A 22,047-nucleotide genomic window follows, 5' to 3' on the forward strand; every position below is an offset into this window, starting at 1 on the left:
AATGCTGAAATGATATTTTTACATACTCGTGTTCCTTGTGTAGCACTCCGATATCCTCTCGTGCCTGCATTTGCTTGATAAACTCCTGCTTGAACTTGGCAATTTCCTTTTGTACCTCGTGTTCGTGCGCTTTCCTCATGGCGTCTAATGCAGCCAAAGTCGCTTGCGTCTCTTCGGAGAGCTCTTGTTCCTTGTCCACTCTCAGACTCTCCAGCTCCTGTCGATGCTTTTCCTCCATTTCGGCGATGATACGCCTATGCGAATTCTCCATAGCCAATAAACCTTTCTCGCATAATGCGCGTAGCTGTTTGATCTCTTCCTTGTATCGCTTCCGTGTCTCGGCGTCAGTGTCCAATTCGGCGCTTATTGATCGTTGATAGGCGGCTCTCAACTCGTTCACATGAGCCGAATGCTCGGAATCCATAGCGTTGAGACGGTGCTCCAATTTTCTAGCTCTCTCGCGTAAACTAGCCGCCTCTTGCTCGTACTGGGTCGTCAGAGACTGTCGCTGACTGTCCAATTCGCCCTTGATGTCCATCAGATCCATCTCCTGATTGCACTTGAGCATCTCCAGTTCTTTATTATGCTCGGTAGTTATCTTCTGAAGAGTTTCCTGCAGTTGAGTGCACGTCTGACACGACATGTTGTTCATGTAATCGTCCAGCTTCCTTATTTGTTCCCGTAAGTGCAAGCACTTCTCGCAAACACTAGACCAATCCGTGATGCTGCTTGTCGATCTGGGCCAAGCAGTATTGTCGATACTCATTCCCGCTTTGTCTCTTATGCATTTGCTGAGTCCGGCTAGATCCTCTTCCAAGTAAAACAACGACTGACTGACATTTTTGAGTTGCTCCTTCGACTCTTTTTTCCCAGATATTCTATCCTCACATTCCTTGGTTAGTCGTTGATAAAGGTAACTATACTCTGCATCGAGAATCGGATTACTTTGGAAATCGTATCCTTCGTCATTCGTCAAACAGGAAACGATCTCTTCGCTTCGAATAAGACTAGATACAAAAGTCTCTCCAGGCAATGTCGTGATTGATTGCCGTGTAGTTTCCTGAAGGAGAACGATTCTGGAGTCTATTAAAGCTTTGTGCGCAATCACGTCAGCATAGTCTGTCAGCAACTGACGGGATTCATGTTTGGAATCGATCGCTGTTAACTTGTTCTTCTTCATCGTACGTAAACATTCCTCATAAGCCTCCGACAGCTTGTGTATGGAGACTTCCATTTCTTGGCGCAGTCGCGTTTGCGCCGCGTCCACCCACGATTCTAATCTGACATTGTCCGCGCTGTCAAAGCTAAGACAAGTATCCATGATCGAAGTGACGTTTTGCTCGTACAGTTGACCGTAACGCATAATAACGTGAGACACTTCGGCCTGCACAAGTTCCTTACTCACAGTCTCTTGCGCTAAAGCCCACGCTTCGCGAATGCGTCTATCCTCGAGCAGTTTTTTATTCGATCCGCTAATTTGTTTGCTCGTGAGATCCTCTTGTTCAGACAGACTAAACGTCTCGATAGCAAGAACTTCCGCGAGTTGTTGCAGCTTCGTGTCTTTGTATTTTCGCATAATCTCGTTGATCTCCCGCTGCTTCTGCAGTAAAAAGTTCAGGCTTTCGCTGCGAGCCGCGCTAATCTCCTTCGGTGTTTCCGTCAATGCGGAGACGTGTCCTACCAGTACTAACTTATTAGCTAACACCTTAGTAAGATATTGAATATAATTGGTATTTTGGTATGTTTTGGGCTTAGTTCCATGAATCTTACGCTTTAAGCTTGAGACAAGCTGACTAGTTTCGACCAATTCACTCAGAACGGCGCTCTTGTCTGTTGTGCGATTCAACGCACACTTTATCTGTCGCAGAATCACGGATTCGAATGCTATCCTCTCAGCAATGAGCTTCATCTTCTCCCTCTCGTCCAGCCGACCTTCCTGCGCCAGCAACTGCCGTCTCCTCGTGAGTTCGCTCAGTTTATCCTTAAGTATAATTTCTAGCCTAGATACCACTACTCCTACTGACTCGATGACTTGAGCGCTAGCTTGGTTCTTCTTACATTCTAAGCACGAGTCCAATATTTCATTCACATCGCGTAAACACTTCTCGGCTTTATCCTCCGCTTGCGTTGAGCCGAGACACTTTTCTAATCGTCGCTTCGATTTCGATACCGCTCTCTCCAATTTCTTCAGTCTTGCTAGCACCTCCGAAGATATCTCGGAAGACCCGCTGACCTCGCTGCATTCGCTAGAATCTTTCTCCACATCGCTGACCATAGTTTCAGCAACGTTTGCTACTTTTGTTTCTAGAGTGCTCAGTCTAATCAACACTTTCATTGGTTCAGAGCTTGTCGCGCTATCTAAAGACTTTCTTCGCAGTTTAGTACGATCCAAATTCTTGTTTTCTCGTCTCTTTTCCTTTTTCAGATTAGGACTCGATTCCTTCGAGCTGCCCGCTGAAACGGGAGCGCTGATGCTCTTACCCTTCTCTATAGCGCGGATCTTGTTTTCTAAATCCAGTAGTTTGTCTTCTACCTCTTGAGAAATCTGGAAAGATTCTCTTCCTTTGAGAGACAGTGATCTTCTCTTGTCTCTGCTTTCGGCTTTTGTTAGTTTCTGTCTCAGCGTCCTAACTTGCTTTTCGCTAGCGGCTAACTTGTTGGTCAGATCCTGAATTCTCGCTGCCATTAACTGAACCTGCGCCTGATTGTTTTCGGTGACGTTAATTGCGTCTTGTTTATGAGCAAAGATTTCTAATTCCAAAACATCCTGTGTGGCGTGAGCTTCTCGCAGTTCCTTCCTCATAGCTCGAATTTCCATAACAGCCTTCTCAAAACGGCTGCGCAACTCGTCATACTCTTCCATAACCCTGTCACAAAAATATTACATCACATACGTGATAATTCTGTTTGTAATATATTGCTATTATATTTTACAATGCGCATTTACCTTTCCTTGTCCAATGCAGTCAAATCTAAATCCAATTCAATGTTGGTTAAATCGCTAAGCGAATCGAAGCTTCTCCCACGTTCCCTCGAAGCAGAGAGTCCATTCTTCTCTTCCAATTCCCTTACTCTATTGTAAAGTCTTTCGTTTTCCTCAATACCTAGAGAATAATAGATATTTAAGAAATAATATATTATCAACCAGTAATTATTTAAATCCTTAAGCTAAATATTAATTAAATTTTATTTTAAGAAAGAATATATATTTACCTTGCGACAGCCTGTCGCTCAGAGTTGTTATTTCTGCCTGCAAATGCTCGACAGTTCTATGATTCGATGTCAATTCGTTCGTAAGCATTTCGCATCTCTCTGACGTCTCCCTCAGAAGAGCCTCTGTCTCCAATAATTTGCATTCCAAGACTTCTTTGTCCCTATTATACATTTTTTTCATCTTTTCCAAGTCATCCAGATCCTTGCTTCTTTGCTGCTCGGTCCTCTGTATCGTATTCAACAATTCTTCTACTTGTTTCTCTCTGATGGATGCCTCGGCCTTTTGCTGTCTTAGTCTAGACAGCTCTTTTTCTGCGTTTGCGATGTCTGTTCGCGCCGCATTCAATTGCGACTTCAAATTTTCGATTTCATTCTCTTGACGCTCGACAATGACTAGTAGCGTACTCGGATGAGACTGATTCTGATCCAGCTGATCGCGCAGAAGCGACACCTGATTCTCCAGAAGCTCGACAATCAGAGGACTGTCATTAGCACTCGAAAGGCTATTGTTCTGCAGGTGACCATTGCTCTGTTCTTCATCTTCGCCAAGTTCGCAACAAGCCATCATCAAATCCTCCGATCTCACACTATCTAGAGTACTTCTCCGCGAGCTTGGAGGCGAACTTCGGCTTCTCTTGTAGACTCTCGATCTAGAACTCGACCTAGATCGGGCTTTCACCCTGGACAACGCGGTTCTCGTTAACGGCGGTGATGGTGGTAATTCCGACCATTCATGATTTGCCGAATCTGACCAGCCAGAACCCTTGATAGACCAATCGCCGTTCCTCAAGAGTGGCGGCGATACTGGCATCTCCGACCAATCGCCGGATTCTCTTCGTCCACCTTCGGAAGCAGTCCTATACTCTTCGTCGGACGAAAACAGAACCGATCTAGGCGTGATAGATGTCGAGGGAACGACAGAGTCTCTTTCACGATCGACGATGGATCTACAACGTAAGACAAATGCAAATTTTATGTATATGTACATAGGTATATTCTCTTTAAAAAAATTTTTTAAAAAGATTCAATTAATTATATTTCACAAAGAGCCATGCGGTTTTCACGTTTTTTCTTGTCTTAACGAGTACGATTCAGAACTCTACCGTCTTTCACCAGAACTTGATATTTTAAAAATATCTTCAATATTGAAAGTATGTTTTTTTATCTCTCTAAAAATTGCAAAACTCTTTAAAAAAATAATCAGGAACTATAAAACTATAAAACTATTAAACAATTTTAATTTACTCACCTCACGGTTGCTACTTTGTTGCCCGATGCCTCCACGGGCCTCCTCCTCGTAGAAGTTTCGAAACACTTGCACTCGCGTTACTTTTTTTCGTTCGCGACGCGCGGCGACGCCCGGGTTTTAGCTATCACAATCTTCGACGTGTTTCGGTAAAACGCGAGACTCGCGAGAGCTTATTCGCGCGCGAATAAAACTGCAGCTCCATTTTCGCGTCGCCGCTTTTTCCAAGACCGACTTTTCGCAGAGGCTTATCGAACGAAGATGATCAAGAGAGCGACTTCGCCGCGACGCACTGAAGCTGCCGAAGGATGCAGCGAGACGAACATTGAGCGAGATTCACGATCGACGAGATCAATCTCGCGCGTGCGATCGCGATTACGATATTGGTACGTGCGACGCGATCGGATTTATACGATAATTAACCACCAAAGACGCTAATTAATACACTCGTCCTTTCGCGGACCGACAAGGAGGGCGCGACCGTTGATCACGAACAATCGAAGAAGAGCACTGGAGGTGGAGCTAGACTGGCACTGCCAGGTTAGGAACGCGCAACAACCAACGACACGTCGCGACAAGCGTAGTGGTGGGACATTGTAGGGTTCGCGACGCAACGTACGTGCGAGGTTAAGCGAATCACGTCGCGACTACACCCCCACCACTACGACTCGCACGTACTGGCACTGCCCGGTTAGGAACGCGCAACGACCAACGACACGTCGCGACAAGCGTAGTGGTGGGACATTGTAGGGCTCGCGAAGCAACGTACGTGCAAGGTTAAGCGAATCACGTCGCGACTACACCCCCACCACTTCGACTCGCACGTACTGGCACTGCCAGATTCGGAACGCGCAATGACCAATGACATGTCGCGACAAGTCGTAATGGTGGGGCGTTGTAGGGGTCGCGACGTGGGAGCTCGGCGAATCACGTCGCGACCCCTACAACGCCCCACCACTACGACTTGTCGCGACATGTCATTGGTCATTGCGCGTTCCGAATCTGGCAGTGCCAGTACGTGCGAGTCGTAGTGGTGGGGGTATGTAGTCGCGACGTGATTCGCCGAGCTCCCACGTCGGGTCCCCTACAATGCCCCACCACTACGACTCGGCGCGACGTATCGTTGCGCGTTCCGAACCTGGCAGTGCCAGTCTAGCTCCACCTCCAGTGCTCTTCTTCGATTGTTCGTGATCAACGGTCGCGCCCTTCTTGTCGGTCCACGAAAGGACGAGTGTATTAATTAGCATCTTTGGCGGTCAATTATTGTATAAATCCGATCGCGTCGCACGTACCGACATTGTAATCGCGATCGCACACGTGAAATTGGTCTCGTCGATCGTGAATCGCGCTCAATGTTCGTCTCGCTGCATCCTTCGGCGACTTCAGTGCGTCGCGGCCAAGTCGCTCTCTTGATCATCTTCGTTCGATAAGCCTCTGCGAAAAGTGGGTCTTGGAAAAAGCGGCGACGCGAAAATGGAGCTTCGGTTTTATTCGCGCGCGAATAAGCTCTCGCGAGTCTCGCATTTTACCGAAACGCGTCGAAGATTGTGATAGCTAAAACCCGGGCGTCGCCGCGCGTCGCGAACGAAAAAAAGTAACGCGAGTGCAAGTGTTTCGAAACGTTCTACGAGAAGGAGGCCCGGGGAGGCATCGGGCAACAAAGGAGCAACCGTGAGGTGAGTAAATTTAAATTGTTTAATAGTTACATAGTTCCTGATTATTTTGTGAAAGAGTTTTGCAATTTTTATAGAGATAAAAAAACATACTTTCAATATCGAAGATATTTTATAAATATCTTACGTACGTTTTTTTATCTAAAAATTACAGAACTCTTTCAACAAATAATCAGGAACTATATAACTATTTAAAAGAACCTTAAAACTCTGCTCAAAACTATTAGAACTCGATGTGTAAAAAAATGTGAAGTTGGCACCCCTATTTTTTGAAACTGATTTTCGTTATCGTAATAACCGGAACTATTTCTAAAATTATCAAGAACTCTTCCTATAGTTCTAAATAACTCAGAACTCTTAACAGAACTGTGATAGCATAACATAGGGGTGCCAACTTCACACACCCTGATATTGCTATGTAAGTTATAAATTAAAATATTGTATAATAGTCTATATAACTCACGTGGTAGGCGACTGCGGGTTTGTTTCTTGTTGAGTGTCCGAGCAAACGGTAAGAGAATCCACATTATTTTCAGAATCAGGTAAATTGGCCGCTCTTTTGATAGCTGACATCCAACTAGACCTGATACCAGCAGTCACCGCCGATAACACCGTACTGCCCCTGTCATCCCAAGCCTGTCGAAAATCAAAACAATACGTATAATTTCCTTTCAAGCGAAAAACACGGTCGTTTGATCCATTTTTTAAACTTAAAAAAAATTGATATAAATCTAATTTCCTCGATTTTATAATAAAATTATTCACGTTCTTAAAAATCAGTATAAAAAACATAATCTAAATTTAAAAGAATATTCTCTATTTTAATTTTTCTTATTAAAATTTTAATTTTTTTATGTAAATTTTAAAAAAAGTTGCATTAGATTATAGTAATAATAATTTAATATAAAATAATATAATCTTATAAAGCAAGATTGCAAGAATGGTTATTTTCTAAAAAATGAAAATATTTTTTCGGCACAAACACACACACATGATTATATATGACACTCACGACAGTTTGGAATCCATAATTTCGCGCGACCTGTAGCGGCGTGACCGCGGTGACGGTGTTGAGGTCTATAACGCCGTCCATGATGCCCTTGTCCTCCGCACAGGGATCTCTATAATACATTAGTCCGCAGCCTCTCAGAACAAACCAGTGCTTGTTCCATTCCTAGACAGAAGAACGAATTTCTTAAGAGACGCGCGCGAGAGATTACGTTCACGAAGAAGGCACGAGACGCACCTTATTCAATCCTTGTTTCATTAGCCAGCCTTTCTTGATGTTTAGCAAATCCTCTGCCGGCAGATCAACTCTTAGCTCGGAAGTGGGTGAATACCTGATGCCGGAAATATCTAGGCCACAACCGTCAGGATCGCCTCTGATCTACATGTGCAGACGCATTTCACATAATTATCTTGTGCTTTTATTTCTTATAAATTTTTTTAATTATATTAATATTATTATTTTTAATCATTATTATTTTAATAATTTTATTTTTTTAATTAATTTAAACAATTAGATTATAATACAAATCAAATATAAAACTCTTTCTTTAATTCTTATATAAAATCGAAAATAAATGTGTTTTAAATAACGCAATGATTAATTGTCATATGTTAAAACGCAAGATATATAGTTAACAATTAATGAATATTTCCCATATATCTTTTCATTACGTACAAGTTTATCTTGATGAGCCGCATTGATCGCGTCCACTACATCTCTGGTTGGCTCCGAAGTTCTTGGTTTGATTCTCCTCACTCGTGGTTGCGTTAATGAAGCTGCTATATCCCGCAGCTTCCCTTCTCTTTCTCGCTCGTGCTCCAAAAATATCCTCCGGCACGCGTCATCGTCTGTATAATATATTTGTCTTATATACATTTCTGTATGATATTTCTGTCGCAATATAATTTTTTTCTCGCGCGAGTCTTACAAGGTATATATTATCATAATATAATTTATCTAGCTATCCATCTATTCGTTTCTTTATTTCAATAATTTGCTCACGTGTCTAACAACGATAGTTCAGGACAGTATAAATTATAATTATGGTACTTAGAATTCCATGGACACACACGGAACAACCACCGCATGAGGTGAAATCGTTAAGCCATCTTCCTGCATTCGTCGTTATCAAAACATTCGCCTCGGTACGTCGGCGAGTTAACTAATTAATTTCTTTTCCGCTTATAAGAGCGCCCTTCGTCCAACACGCTGACGCCGGCACGGGCAAACGACCACTCCGCATTAATTGACCGCCGACTAATTAATAACCTGGTTGCTTCTTGCTGCAGGAAGCATCAGAGAAGTGAAAGACTATCTCGCGCGCTTTCCTCCTTGTTTACCTTAGCAATATATCAAAATCAAACACGTCATCGTTATATATTAATAATGGATATGGAGCATAAAAATTATCACAATTTATCTCTATAAAAAATATATTAAATTAATAAAGAATTGAGAAAAATAAATAATATGACTCAAATTAATTAAAAATTAAATTATATACTAAAGTTAAAGAAAATATAAAATTAAATTAGCAATGCGGATTATATTAAAATAAATAATTAAATAATTAAAATAATTAAAATAAAAGTTTTGTTTCTTTTGAGAACTTTTTGAGAAAATCATGATGTGGCTAATAAATCACGTAGATAAATTCCGCAAATAAATTTCGCATCGGAATTTTTCATCGAACGCGACTAAAGCCGACTGAGGCTTTAATCGGCGATCTGCGGTTTAAATCTCCGAGTGATTCCGACGTTCCGATCAAACGCACGCGTTTCAATAATCCGCTTTCGTTGTAAATTATTAGCGAGACTGTTCGCGGATTTCGCATGCCTGTGTCTGGATTTTTCGCGACGCAATTTCCAAAGTATCCCGTCGTTTGTTCGACGTCAATCTAAATGAAATCTATGAATCACGGTGCAACGTGCAGCAGCCAAGCGATCGCAAATATCCTACGTAATTACGCAATCCTACGCTGAATACTATCGATATTTTCCCGATATTTTCTCGGGAAAAAAAAGATAGACTGCGATTTCATTCTAAAAATCGTGTGAACGAATAGTGGCGAAACCGATTTTTTTAGTAAAAAATACTCTGTGTTAGTGTCATGTATTGCAAGTAAATTATTTTTCTTTAAATAATATGTATTTAAATTTGCGCTATACTCCTGATTCTCTTGAAAGCCATTTAATTTCATTAATATGGTTTACTATATGCGAATTTAGCAATGTTTTTATTAAACTATTACGTTTGCAAGTATTAATTACATCGAATAAAAAATAGGTCAGCTGTCCGACTTAATATGTCAGCTGTTTCTTTTGCGAATTGCAAATCATCGTCATTGAGAATGTAAAATGCAGCGTCCTAGTTTCCATCCGTATCTAAACTAGTTTTAGCCGACTATTAAGAATAAGAAAAACTTTCGACGTAATACGTGACAAAGCGAGACGAACATCTGGAAAGTTATTACTTCTAATTGAACTTTCATATTATCTTGAAACACCTCTCAGAAATGAGATAATATTATTTGTAAATTATTCGCTATCAATCATCTACGTCCCAATTTTAATATAATCTCGACACAGCACAGCGTATAAATCAGTCCAAATGAGGTGATCAAATACAGTAATATATCTTCCTATCATCAGGTCTCTAATTATAATATCATTAATGGATATATAATTTAATTGACAAAATAATATAATCGAAAAAACAAGTCACGATTAAAAATCTTTAACAGTTCAATCTCATTAAATTTTAATTCAACTATTTAAATTTCAGAAATGCGAACACACAAAAAAATCTTTCTTATATCAAAAATCACAAGATTATCGAGCAAACGTTGCGTGTTTAATCAGAGTGAAGGAAATGTCTCAAAGTACGCAGATGACAATTTTATCTGTCAAAGGCATCGGATGCACGAAGAAATTGTGTCTCATCGAATATACCGACCTAGTTTCTCGCCGGAGGCCGCGCCGGTCGTGTCGCCGGTTCGTTCGCCGCCCTGCTGATTCATCCTGCGCCTGGCCTTGTCCTCGGCACGGAGCTTGTCCCGGGTCGGCGGTGACGCGCTGCTGGCAGGTTGATCCCGATAGCTCGTTGATCTCGCGACGTCGTTCGGGATCATCGGCGGCTTCTCGGTCAACGAGGCGACGCTGCTCGAGACGGTTGTCGAGGTGGTCGAATATACGGTGCTGCAAATGCTGCCGTTCAACGACGTTGTCGTCGTCGTTGTCGCGGTTGTCAGGTAGCTTCCGCTGGAGCCGTTCTCGAGAGATGCCACGGTATGCAGAGGCGACAAGTTGTTCCTAATCTCGGAGACGCTGTCCGTCTTACCGTTTATCAGCGCGCTATTGTTAGCCGTGCAGACGCTGGTTGTCACCAAGGACGGCGTAGACGAGAAGACGGAAGAGCATAGGTCTGACGTTCCGGTCTCTGGGATCCACGCGCTGCCACGAGGCTCTGATCGACAGCTATTGAAGCGCGGTCGCGGTGGATTTGGCGTATTACCTGCGACGATCAGGTTCAAATGCGAATTTTTGTGAATTAACCGAATACACGTTTGCGATGCACGGGGCGGTAAAATTGACTTTCTACGAAAAAAATTCTAAGAAAAGAATTTTTTTATCAAACTTGAAAAACAAATTTTAAAGTAACACCATCGTCTGTGACTTGACTCGAGTTAAGTTGCTGTAATCTCTCGAGAAAAATAATTGTGACATATCTAATTAGGCAATTAGAGGGAATGAGAACTTCTTTAATCTTGAAACTAGAGATAACGAGGTGGCACGTAATAATAATTATATATTATGAAGAAGATATATCTACTTTCTCCTTCGCGCGCCAACATTATATCTTTTTATTATTTATATCTTCACCTCTGTCACACGCATCTCATGTTTATCACGCTGGTTAAATTGTTGCACATTCGTTTGCCTCTCGTTACATCAAATTGCTTGCGTAAAAAGACCCTCGTCTGTGCAATATTACTGTTCCGCGGAGCGAAATGACTAAGCGAGGTAGTAATTACGCCATCGTTAACTACTGGCGTGGACATATCTACGCATACATGCGTATTACTGTAAAATTTGCATAACATGAGCAGTAGGCATACTCACTTCGAATCGTCGGCGTAACTTGCAGAATCGTTGTCTGTCCGCCGGGGAAGGTTGCATTGCGCTTATGCCGACCCTGAAAACCACAGAACGCAAATCATGAAGAAATTGCGATGGAATATTTTCACAGATTCTATTATTAAAACCCTCGAGCGTTCCTTTTCGCCGTTAACGTATCTCAGCTGATTGGATAATCGATCTGGAAAGCGATCCGCGAATAATTACGTTTTCCTCACTCATAATCGTGAAAACATCACGATCCGCAAACGGAGCTGCATCCGTGAAAGATATTCAGTCAAATTTAACCAAGAGATATTCAGCGTTAATCAATGATATTATATATATATTTTTATCATCAATTAACACTGAGTATTTACATACACAAATGTCATGACATTACTTTTATGCACCGTATCTCGTATCTTCAATTGAAAAAAGTCGCGACTCTGTAAGACTTCGCGAAGCCGTCTCGAGGTGCAAAGCAATCGAGTTCCCTTTGCGCAAACAACGTGGCGATTCCAAGGACAATGGAGAGAATGAGATGAAGAGGGAGGGGAAGAATAATTGCAAAAAAATGTGGAAAATAACGCGGGAGCAATGTTTCTTTCTTCCACATTCACCGCGCTAAATGTCGCGCGTATGCATCTTGCCTTGGCCTCGTAACGTAATCGTTCGTTTGCACCAGCGGGTCCACGACGACGACGAGGTGTAGCCGTTTGCCGATCGATCATATTGCTTGCATAATGGAATTAACGTGCGCGCGTAGCCGTGTAATCTCGTACGAACAATGCGAGATGGGATCCTGAACGATTCGCGCGAGGACGATTGATCGATTGTGCAGCCGACGCGAAACCCGCGAACGCAGAAAACACTTCATTCTGTTCTCTGAAGAGATAATTATCGAGCCATTGCCTTGGATGCGCACAAAGAAGACTGAGTATGAAGAAGGATGCTTTTTGTCTGAGAGTTACACGAGCTTCAACACGCAGCGAACGTTGTAATACATAATTTATTATAATTTACAACGCGGCCTTTACAAGATGACAATATTTACATATTTCGAAATATTTTTTAATCGCTTTTGAAACAATGTGTGATCATTCGAAAAATATTCTTCCTATATTTCCGACAAATAATTTAAATAAAATTTAATTTAAATAAAAATGTATCTGTGTTTATACAACAAAAGAGAAAATTAGCGAAAATACGGGATATGTCGAAACTTGAAGAATAGATTTTTAAACGAGTGTATCGAATAAAATATCTATTCTTCGGTAAAGGACGTCGATACACGATGGTGTGTTATATTGCACGCGTCACGATGTAATAACTCATGTTTCGCGTTTTGTACCAGAAGCACCGAATGAAGAGATATATTTCTCCGTTCGCCGATCGATCATGTCTTCTTGCATAATTTCGCGGTCGAGCAATCCGCGGTGTTGTTACAGAGTTCCGAGCACTGTAACGAATGACGGCTTTTGAGCGATTCGATTTACGGCGTCTAATTGATTGGAAGTTCCGCACGAGCGGACACCTCCCCGTACAGGATACCAATTTAGTCGATAATCGAAAAAGGCGAAACAATTACGGCGGGGAAATGTCGGTCCGGTCCAAATTTCATCTCGACGAGCCGCGACTTGTACGTTGCGCAGCAAATATATACGCGACATAAACACATGTGTGCGATACTCTGTAAACCTTGAATCATCAACACGCAGAGCATTCTAATAATTGCTTTACAATCGCGACAACCGCAAAATTCGCAAAAACGAATCATGCACGAAACATCATAAATTTACAATTGCTTTGTCGCGCAATTTAAAATTGCCTGTCTCTCATGTATTTTATTAATAAATCAAGTTCTCACATAATTATTATATATATATATATAATAAACAAAATATAAATATAAGAAAATACTATAAAGGAGTTCTCAATTAAAATTCTGAGAACACATTAAAATAAAAGAGAATTTTTAAACAATTTAAATTGTTTAACTATTATAGCAACATAATGCTGTAACAGAGTAGTTAAAGTAGTGTCTACGTAATGAAAGAGTTCGTTCTCAACCTGGCTCGCCAGACTTCACCGATCGGCGAGTAAAACGATGCTCCATTTGTCACCAAACGCTTTCCGTCGTCAGCTGAATAATGACGCCCCGGCGCGACGTTAAGCGACGGTGAAAAGAGAAAACAGAGAGAGGCCCCTTTAGAGATCGCGAAAAGACGAATGAATCGCAGGAAGCGGCCAATCGACTCGACTGACAACCCCCGAGACGCGCAAAGTCCCGTGACAAGTCGCGGCACAAGTCTCTACCGGCGTTATTGTCGGCGTAATGAGCGCCGCGGTATGCATCGCCGATTATGCGAGGCAACATCGGCAGTTTCGCCGTAGCTTACGCTATTTTTTTCAAGGCCTTTCAAGCGCAAGCGACAGGCACAATCACACTCAATAACCGCTTCATCATGCGAAAGCGTTCGCCCACCTCGTTTATGAACTCGAACGCGCATTTTTACGTCGCGTTCTGTCCTATATTGTCGCCAATTCTGCGATATACACACAATGGTCGCGTTTATATAATAGGAGACGAGACAAAAATATTTTTGCTTAACGAGCATTTTCTAAGAAAATTATTTAATTGTAGTTTAATTTAATTTCTCTCTCCCTTAAACTCTCCCTCTATTCCGAAAAGAAATAGAGGATGACATTTAAAATTAATTACACGTTAATTATGTAATTTTCTTAACTATTATGTTAGAAAATTTATTGTAAAATAAAGAAAAGAATATATCGAAAAATAAGTGGTAATAAAATCGTTTAAAGATTAATATTGTTAATTCCGATACATTTTGCGTAGACATTAAAGCCTAAACGCCCTCATGATATTCTTCAGAACTCTCTCTCCCGCTCTCGTAACTCTCTTGTTACATCGAATAGGTTTCTGCTAGCATGCTGAAACCCTATTAGAGCTAATCCTGTGGACGCGAAAAGACGTCACAAGCGAGGGAATGATTCTTGTGCGCGTAACAAGCATGACGCAGGAGAGGATGTATTATGGCACGTAATGATTATGCGAGAGCACACGCGCAATCAGCCAACATTCTGCGCGTTTCTATCATTCGCGTGACTCCGTTCTTCTCGCGCGATGCCCCTTTCAGAGAGAGACGTGTATAATACGGTATCGATGCGGCCTCGCCGCTGCGTATACTCCGTAATCGACGGAAAATTAAATTCCCTAATGATACACGTAAGATGCCATTCTATATCGCAAGTGTACGTTAGGTAGGACGCGCGGGTTCCTTCGACCGAGTCATCTTCTCCAATCGATATTTCCTTCATAATTTGATGCAGAAATTGGATTGCGCCTTTCACATTTCATAACGGTTTCCGGTGCATTTCATTAAGCTACACGAAAAATATTGCAATCTGAGAGGAGAGAGAGAGAGAGAGAGAGAGAGAGAGAGAGAGAGAGAGAGAGAGAGAGAGAGAGAGAGAAACGTACGATTTTTATTTTATTTATAATTATTATAGAAATTTGCTGACATATTAATTTAGAATAATTTTGATAATAATAAAAATAATCTAAATACCTATTTTCAAAACTATGGCAAGACGAAAAACGGATTGTATATTGACATTAAGCTAGACCTGCCAGACCAACCTTGTTTCGCGAATACACCTGGAGAACGTCCGTCCACCACCTGGTTTCTTCACGGCACGTTCCTTTGACGAAGGTCGCACCCTCCGGCGAGGTCACGGCGAGGCTGTAAGGATGTCCAGTGACGTCCTCGGCCGCGGCCACCTCCAGGACGCGGGTCATGTCGATCCTCGCCTGTGGCACCGTTTCGGGCTGCAACGATAAGAGAAGCGAAATCTTAGACGTGATTCATCGCAGGGGGAAAGCGTTCTACTTCGCACGGCGAAGATTACGGCGAGTTAGCGTAATTGGCCGTCAAATTAAACAAATCTCCGATCGCACGGACATCGCGGAGTTGGCTTATGCAAAAGCCAACCGTAATAAGACACCCGAGACATATCACTCGCACATTGTAAATGCAGCACATGCAGAAGTCCATTTCGTATGCGCGAAAGTATATGTAATATGGCAGTGATTACGTGCCATCTGTGTGTCACGTGTGCCCTCGCGCTTATTAAGGAACATAAAGGGGACGCTAGAGCAATCATCGACAGCGATGCAGCATCTCGGCGGATTTTTATCACCCTTGGTCTCTTTTTTTTTTGTTTCTTGGCCATTTTGCGAAATTGCACGTGCATTACGCATCGCATTTGGTCGATTGGGTTACACGGGGCTCGCTGTACCGGAAACGTATCATTTCAGCGCGATAGGTGTGAGAGCATATACCGGTTGGCAGCAGCCGACCACGTATTTTCCCTCGGCCGTAAAAGCGGACGGCAGGAATGACGCCTTATTGCTATTCCACTTCGCTCCTCGTAAAACGAAAGTGAGTCCCATCGCATCGGTGTGCGATCGTGCAATTGCCGTCAATTTGAGGAGAGGGGAAACACACGGGACACTAACGGGCGAAAGGGATATCGCGAAGGGAACGAGGCGGAGGAGACGGGTAATACGAGAGATGAGTTGCACGCTGATCAAGCAACTGTGTGTTCTGTGTGTGACTGCTGCGGGCAGTTTTACCCGCGCAAAATGTGCACGTACCCGGGAATGTCACCGCAATCCAATCGTCGGTACTTTACGGGAACAAGCCTTATCCTACCTGCGTCGGACAGATATGAAACGAGCAATAAAGACTAATGGCTGACTTTTTAGTAAATTGAACGATAATGAAAGGAAATGAGTAACTTTGCGTCGTTGTGCGTAATAATTGCCATTATCGTAGTCTGAATGCAAACTACCTGTATCAAACATCGATATATTTTCGAAAATGCTGCTTAAAAACAAATATTTTGCGTACCGAATATTTCTTGAATATCACACACATATACTGCTTTTAAAAAGATTTAAAGTTTAAATTTATTTAGAAATTATTATAGAATAATTTTGGGAAATAACAGATTCGATCGTACGAAATAATTCTAAAAATGACTGTCTAAAAAAAAGCAAAGGTATTCATAATGCCGAGTATATACGTACGTCGCGAAACAGCGCGTATAATTCAAAAAGGAACGCGATTCCGCGCTGCAATTTTTCTCGCGCTCGAGCAGCGACATTATTCTTGAAACGCGAGAGGTTCATTTGCGCAGCGCATCATCTTATACGCTCGGCGTTTTGCCGCGCCTACATATATTCTTCTCCCTTTGCCGTTCTCTTGTCCCCATCGTTCGCCACTCGCGTCGAAATAATGCAAAAATTTGCATACGAAAAATTCCTCCGCTTATAATCCTCTTAATTAATCGTGGAAGAGGGCTCGCGCACAAACGAAAAATATTTATAAATGCGGAAAATTCGCAACAGAACGACGATAAAAAAATAATTTTGAAAGATTTTTTTATCTAACTCAATTCTCTTTCTTCTTCCTTAAAAATTCAATTTTTCTGCATCGCGTAAAGAGATGCACTCTCGTTATATACATCCCTCATCTGCGATACATCCGTCATCTGCATTTCAAACAAAGATCAAAAGACTCTGAGTTAGGAGTGTGCGAAGAACGAACGTCTGGGAAAATGTAAAAAAATGTTGAACACTATTGCTCCCACATACTTGCCTCTGCCTGGCAACGAAATGTGAAAGACTTTGCAGATAGATCTCGTGTCTACGAGATTAACATAAGTTTTGCATAACAATGATAAACCATTCGATAAAAGTAACTCGACGTTACGTTTATGCATATTACATATTACGAAATTAAAATCACGACTACTCCATCCGCGATTCGCGATGATTCGTATACGCGATGCTCATCATTTGATTCGCGAAAACGAGTGTAAAAAAATGTATAGATGGTTCTTTTTTTCATCGGGAGTCACTCATTTCGCGTTAAGATCAAGGTATGCGTAAGTAAGGCGGTTACGTTGGCGCAGAATGGACAAGTGTGAAAGAAAATCCGTGACGCATTAGTTGTCCGCATCGCGGCACGAGCCTCTATTAAGGCAGCTACCACATGCCCTCGGATTATGCTGGGAACAGAGCAAGGGATGCGTCCAACGGGGCGATACATCACGGCCCATGTCGGCCGTTACGTACACAAGACCGCCCTGCTCACGGTTTTTGTTCGCCGGACGTGTTTATTGGCAAGAAGTGGGTCGGCTCTTTTGGTCGGCTTTCCGCTTGCTTATTAAAGAGAGAATGGATTGTATCATATGGAATTACTGCTACAATTTTGCATACGTGTCGAGAACGGCTGATTTTTAACATTAGCGCGGCCTGTTGGCAAAATTCCTTGTGAGATTTTTAAGCAATGTTATTACGAACATAAAATTATGTATTGAATTAAGTATGAGATGTAAAAATAAATTAAGCCAGGTCCAAACCAAACGCGAATAAATATCAGCGAATATCATCAGATTAAAGAAGCATTATTTAATTAATAATTTTAAAAAATATTAATATAATTAATATCTTTTCGCTGATATTCGTTTCTATACTCGTTCGCTTGAATTGGAGTCGGTTTTAAAGTAAATGAGATATTCTTTTACTCATGTGGCCTTGGATAATTAATGTAATTAATTTTAATTAATATTAAATCAGTTTTTTTTTAATTTTAATTTAAATGGTATGAGAAGATTCTTCGACGAAAGATAAACAGCAATAAATAACTAAACTCTCCGTTTATTCCTTTCTTATATTTTTGTTCAGAAAAGATGATCGAAAACACTGATTGTAAAATAACACGATATCGATCGGTAGCAGCGCAGGTGAAGGTAAGCTTAAGGAAGAAACGGAGGAGATAAGAAGCGCACGTCTCAAAAATAAAACAGGTGGTCCGTGCCACGCGAAATCTGGTCCTTGTCGATTACATGGGTCCTTCGTGACCTGGTTGCAGCCTTGCCAGTCTTACACTGGGGGGAGATAAGATCCGCATGGTTCTCATGTAAAACACACGAGTTGTCGCGCCTTACGACGGACTCTTCGTCTCTCTTACGGCTTCTTCTTCTTTTCGAGAGCTTCCTTTCCCGTCTACACATCCGTCTCTTTCGCACCGTAATATCTTTCCCGCGTCTCCCTTTACTTCTCTCTGCAAGAGCAAATCTTCGCCTTTGATCTTCTTCCTCTGCGACGTGCCATGCAAACATAGCCGCGGGACTTGGCCAAACTGAGAACTACAGAAGACTACTCGTCTTCAGTACTGTACAATCTCCAAGGTCGTTTCTGACGGATGTCTCGGATCGCTCGGGATGACATAAGCATTCCCCACACTTATTCTCTACTTTAATGCATGTTCTCTTTCGTATAAAATTCTCTCTCCATATATAAATTCTGCAAAGAATAATCTTTTTTTGTAACAAGACAATTTTACATGTAATCGTATAAAAAATCTGCAGATTCAATTTAATACGAGACGTTTTATTATCAGATTATCGAATGTATTCTCGGATGTCGATATAATTGAGATAATTAAACGCGTAGCAACCGTACAAGAAGAAACTGCCTGCAAACGCGACTATAATTCATATTAATTAAACGTGGACGGCTATTATCACCTAAATCCGGCTATTAAAGGAGATGTAGAGGAGCCAACACTTTCGCCTTGAGACCTTCAACTAGCTCATGACCCCTCTTCCGTCATCGACGCCGAATCCGCGTCGACGTCGTGGGATCTCGCGTGAGAATTTCTCGCGGACGACGATTACGCTCGCTTCGACGACTTCGAACAACACCGGTGTGTAAATCTCGACGCGGCCGTCGTTAAACACATCCCAAGATGGAAATTTCGAATCCGCCTGACAGTATCAGCCGAGCGTTAAGCTTCGTCGTTAATAATCCTCTAAGTGGCATTAACGGCAGCTCGTTTCCCGTTTTCTATGCCGCTGATTCCTCCTATCGTTCCAGAAGAGTGAACGAGACACTTACCGAGCGCAACGTGATTAACATGCTGATAATGTGATTTTAGAATATGGTACAATTAAGATAGGATGAGAAGATTTATCAGAGATATCCATTTTTTTTAATCGGGATAAGAATTCTGAATAAAAAGTTTTTTATATTTGGCACATCATGGAAAAAGTATAACAGGGAATTCCCTACTAAATTATAGCTTAAAAATATTAGTTAACATAGCTATAGGCATAGTAATATTTTTTTCCCATGATTTTGTGACATTATAATAATACATAATCACTAAAAGCTAACCCACGCTTATGTCACATAGTTATCATTATATTAACACGCAAACAGAGAGTGATAAAATTGAAAGAATAAATCTTTGATTTAATAGAGAGCCAAGTATTATATCAACTTCTCCCGTAGTAGATAGAACCCATCACAACTTGATATGACTTTGCACATTCCGAAAACTGGTCGAACGGCAAAAGTGTTTATTGGAATATCGACCAGCGCGATACGCGCGTGCGTGTTTAATCGGCGTAAGGAGGTATTTATACGTATATAATTGCCGAAGCCTCGTTAATTGCTCCATCCGGAAAGTGCATACCTTGAGGCATTAATTTGTCGGCCGTCGATGTTCGCGTGGTTATTCTCGGCCCTTGATCTTATCCGCCCTTCTCCTCTCTCCTCCTACCCCCGAGACTCTAGACTCGTCTGGAAAATCAACAGGAATCTCATCGTCAGGGGACACACGGAACGATCTGGTAACTTTTCAACGGCGGGAAACAGGTCCTGCTGGTGCACGTATCTCCACCAGTGATCGTATCACAAACGGAAAAGATCGATAAAACTGAAAGTCATCAGACTCGCACGGGAAGCTAGCCGACGCGGAGTCTCAGATACATTTGCAGGAGCTAAGAGTTCAAAATGCTTCTGCCGTGGCTGACAAAATAATCTAATGATCATTACACTCATTATGCGCAATAATAAAGGACCATCGATCTTTAAAATTATGCCGAGTAAACTCGAATCGGTCGCGAAGCAATTGCGAATCGATACCATTGAATGATTTAATCGATTTAAAGGGAAAAATTTAATGTGGTTGCTGCAATTTTGTGGGAAAATTTTCTCGCGAAAAGCAAAGGTTGGAAGAATGATTAAAAATATCATCGGACTCTCTCTTTCCTCGCACGGCGATTCCTCCCTCAACGACGACGTGACGGAATGCGTGAGAATGCGTGAGGAGAGGGATCTTATATTCTCTGCATATCAACGTACGATGTGTTGCGTATCATGTGCAGACGAGAGGAGGCGATTCATTTTCTCCCTCTTCAAAAGAATCTTCAAATTGAGGCTCGCATGTAGCAGAATGTATACGCGTTTGTAAAATATAAGAGAAGATCTAATCCTCTCTTTGCGAAATATTCAATGTGCCCATGTGATTTGAAACTCATTTACTTAATGTGAAAATATTAGCGTCAAATGATTTCCAAATCATTTTAAAAACGCATAAGCCCATTTCTGCCAAAATTGGCAGCAGTCGAAAGTAAAGAAAATTTATATTGAAATATGAATTTCAATCGTCGTCTGATATAATAAAGATAACTTCAATTATCTTACGATGCACGTTTATCGCGCTAAAAAATTCGTCGCTCTTCTCGTCTGGCGAAAATAAAAAGATTCACGAAAAAAAAGAGAAGGAAAAAGAAAATTAATTCGATTAATTCGTTGTCGGGAAAAATAAGAAGATCGTTTAGAAACAGCGATCGTTTAAGGGAACATCCTAAAGGCGGAGTACCAGCGGAGCAAGACTATCTACGATCAGCTGGCGGTGGGCTCGTCCGTCCGTACCGATTCAACGTCCGCTTTCAATTAGCTGTCGTATGGGTGATCCGCAAACTCGTGCGCGGTCGACCGCCGTGTAATCACCCGCCAGTCATCAACGGGAATACGATTTCTCGATGATTACCGGCAACGGCAACGTAGGGACGCGCAGCGGGAGCGGAGAGAGAAAAGAGCATCCGAAGAATCGCGGCGCACTGAGAAAGAAAGAAAGAAAAATGCGGCGGGGACGAGAGGATGATGATGAAGGGAAAAGAAATGGGAAGATGAAAGGAGGCAATCGCGGACCCGCGTTGGTCAGCTCCCGAGACGGGCGAAATATATATCTCGATAACGCACGAGATCCGCGACCCCCTCACAATAACTCTCTGTCTCATTGTTTCTCTTCCGCTCGTTGATATCCGGGCTGAATTGTAAGGAGACGCAGAGTGTGGTCGGACGCGCCGTGTGCCGTGAAAGGCACCTTAGCTAATAACTCCGGCGAGTTGATTACCTACCATGATTCGCAATTGAAACTCGCGGACGCCGATAACAAAGCCGCCACAGTGCCGCGAATGCCCTCCTCGCGAGAGGGTAGTACGTCGAGGCTATTCCGGGTAAAAAGAAGAGTGGCGGCTTTCTATCCTTAACGACCGATTTATTATGTTTTGCAGATTGAGGTCGCTTTGATATCGTCTTGACGGCATTGATTGGATATCAATAGTTTATTTATTTGAGAGCGCCGCTACGCTCGAGCTGTAATTGATGCGGAGAGACTCTAACTCTTGTGTTAGAATTAAGTACGGCAATTATCGAGAAGCGCGATAGCGTCTCGCGTGTCGAGCTATTAATGTTTGAATGAAGAGATTTTTAAGTAAAATCATCTTTATACATAATAGAATAAAATATACTCCTCGACTATTATAGAATTGTATCGAAAATGTAACTAAATAATTGAAAGATCCGTTCGAGTTCATTCAGTTATGATGATGATATGTACCTCA

The 22,047-nt window shown here is 42.0% G+C and overlaps 1 protein-coding gene across 5 annotated transcripts in view; it reads right to left on the reverse strand.

Moving 5' to 3' along the window:
• Osp (myosin phosphatase Rho interacting protein outspread) overlaps positions 1 to 22,047 on the reverse strand; it is a 164,117-nt gene that overhangs the window by 5,047 nt on the left and 137,023 nt on the right. For all 5 annotated transcript variants that reach the window (XM_083041112.1, XM_083041111.1, XM_083041113.1 and 2 more), the window contains 10 exons: positions 14,921 to 15,109; positions 11,263 to 11,335; positions 10,097 to 10,654; positions 7,817 to 7,989; positions 7,379 to 7,519; positions 7,145 to 7,306; positions 6,596 to 6,768; positions 3,214 to 4,160; positions 2,948 to 3,104; positions 27 to 2,867 (listed from right to left, as the gene is read on the reverse strand). In XM_083041112.1, the coding sequence (XP_082897238.1) occupies positions 27 to 2,867; positions 2,948 to 3,104; positions 3,214 to 4,160; positions 6,596 to 6,768; positions 7,145 to 7,306; positions 7,379 to 7,519; positions 7,817 to 7,989; positions 10,097 to 10,654; positions 11,263 to 11,335; positions 14,921 to 15,109 (5,414 nt within the window). The remainder of the gene's footprint in view (positions 1 to 26; positions 2,868 to 2,947; positions 3,105 to 3,213; positions 4,161 to 6,595; positions 6,769 to 7,144; positions 7,307 to 7,378; positions 7,520 to 7,816; positions 7,990 to 10,096; positions 10,655 to 11,262; positions 11,336 to 14,920; positions 15,110 to 22,047) is intronic.

This window comes from Prenolepis imparis, unplaced genomic scaffold (assembly GCF_030444845.1).
Source record: "Prenolepis imparis isolate NDT839.2.m4 unplaced genomic scaffold, iyPreImpa1.0 SCAF_6, whole genome shotgun sequence".
Classification (NCBI taxonomy): Eukaryota; Metazoa; Arthropoda; class Insecta; order Hymenoptera; family Formicidae; genus Prenolepis; species Prenolepis imparis.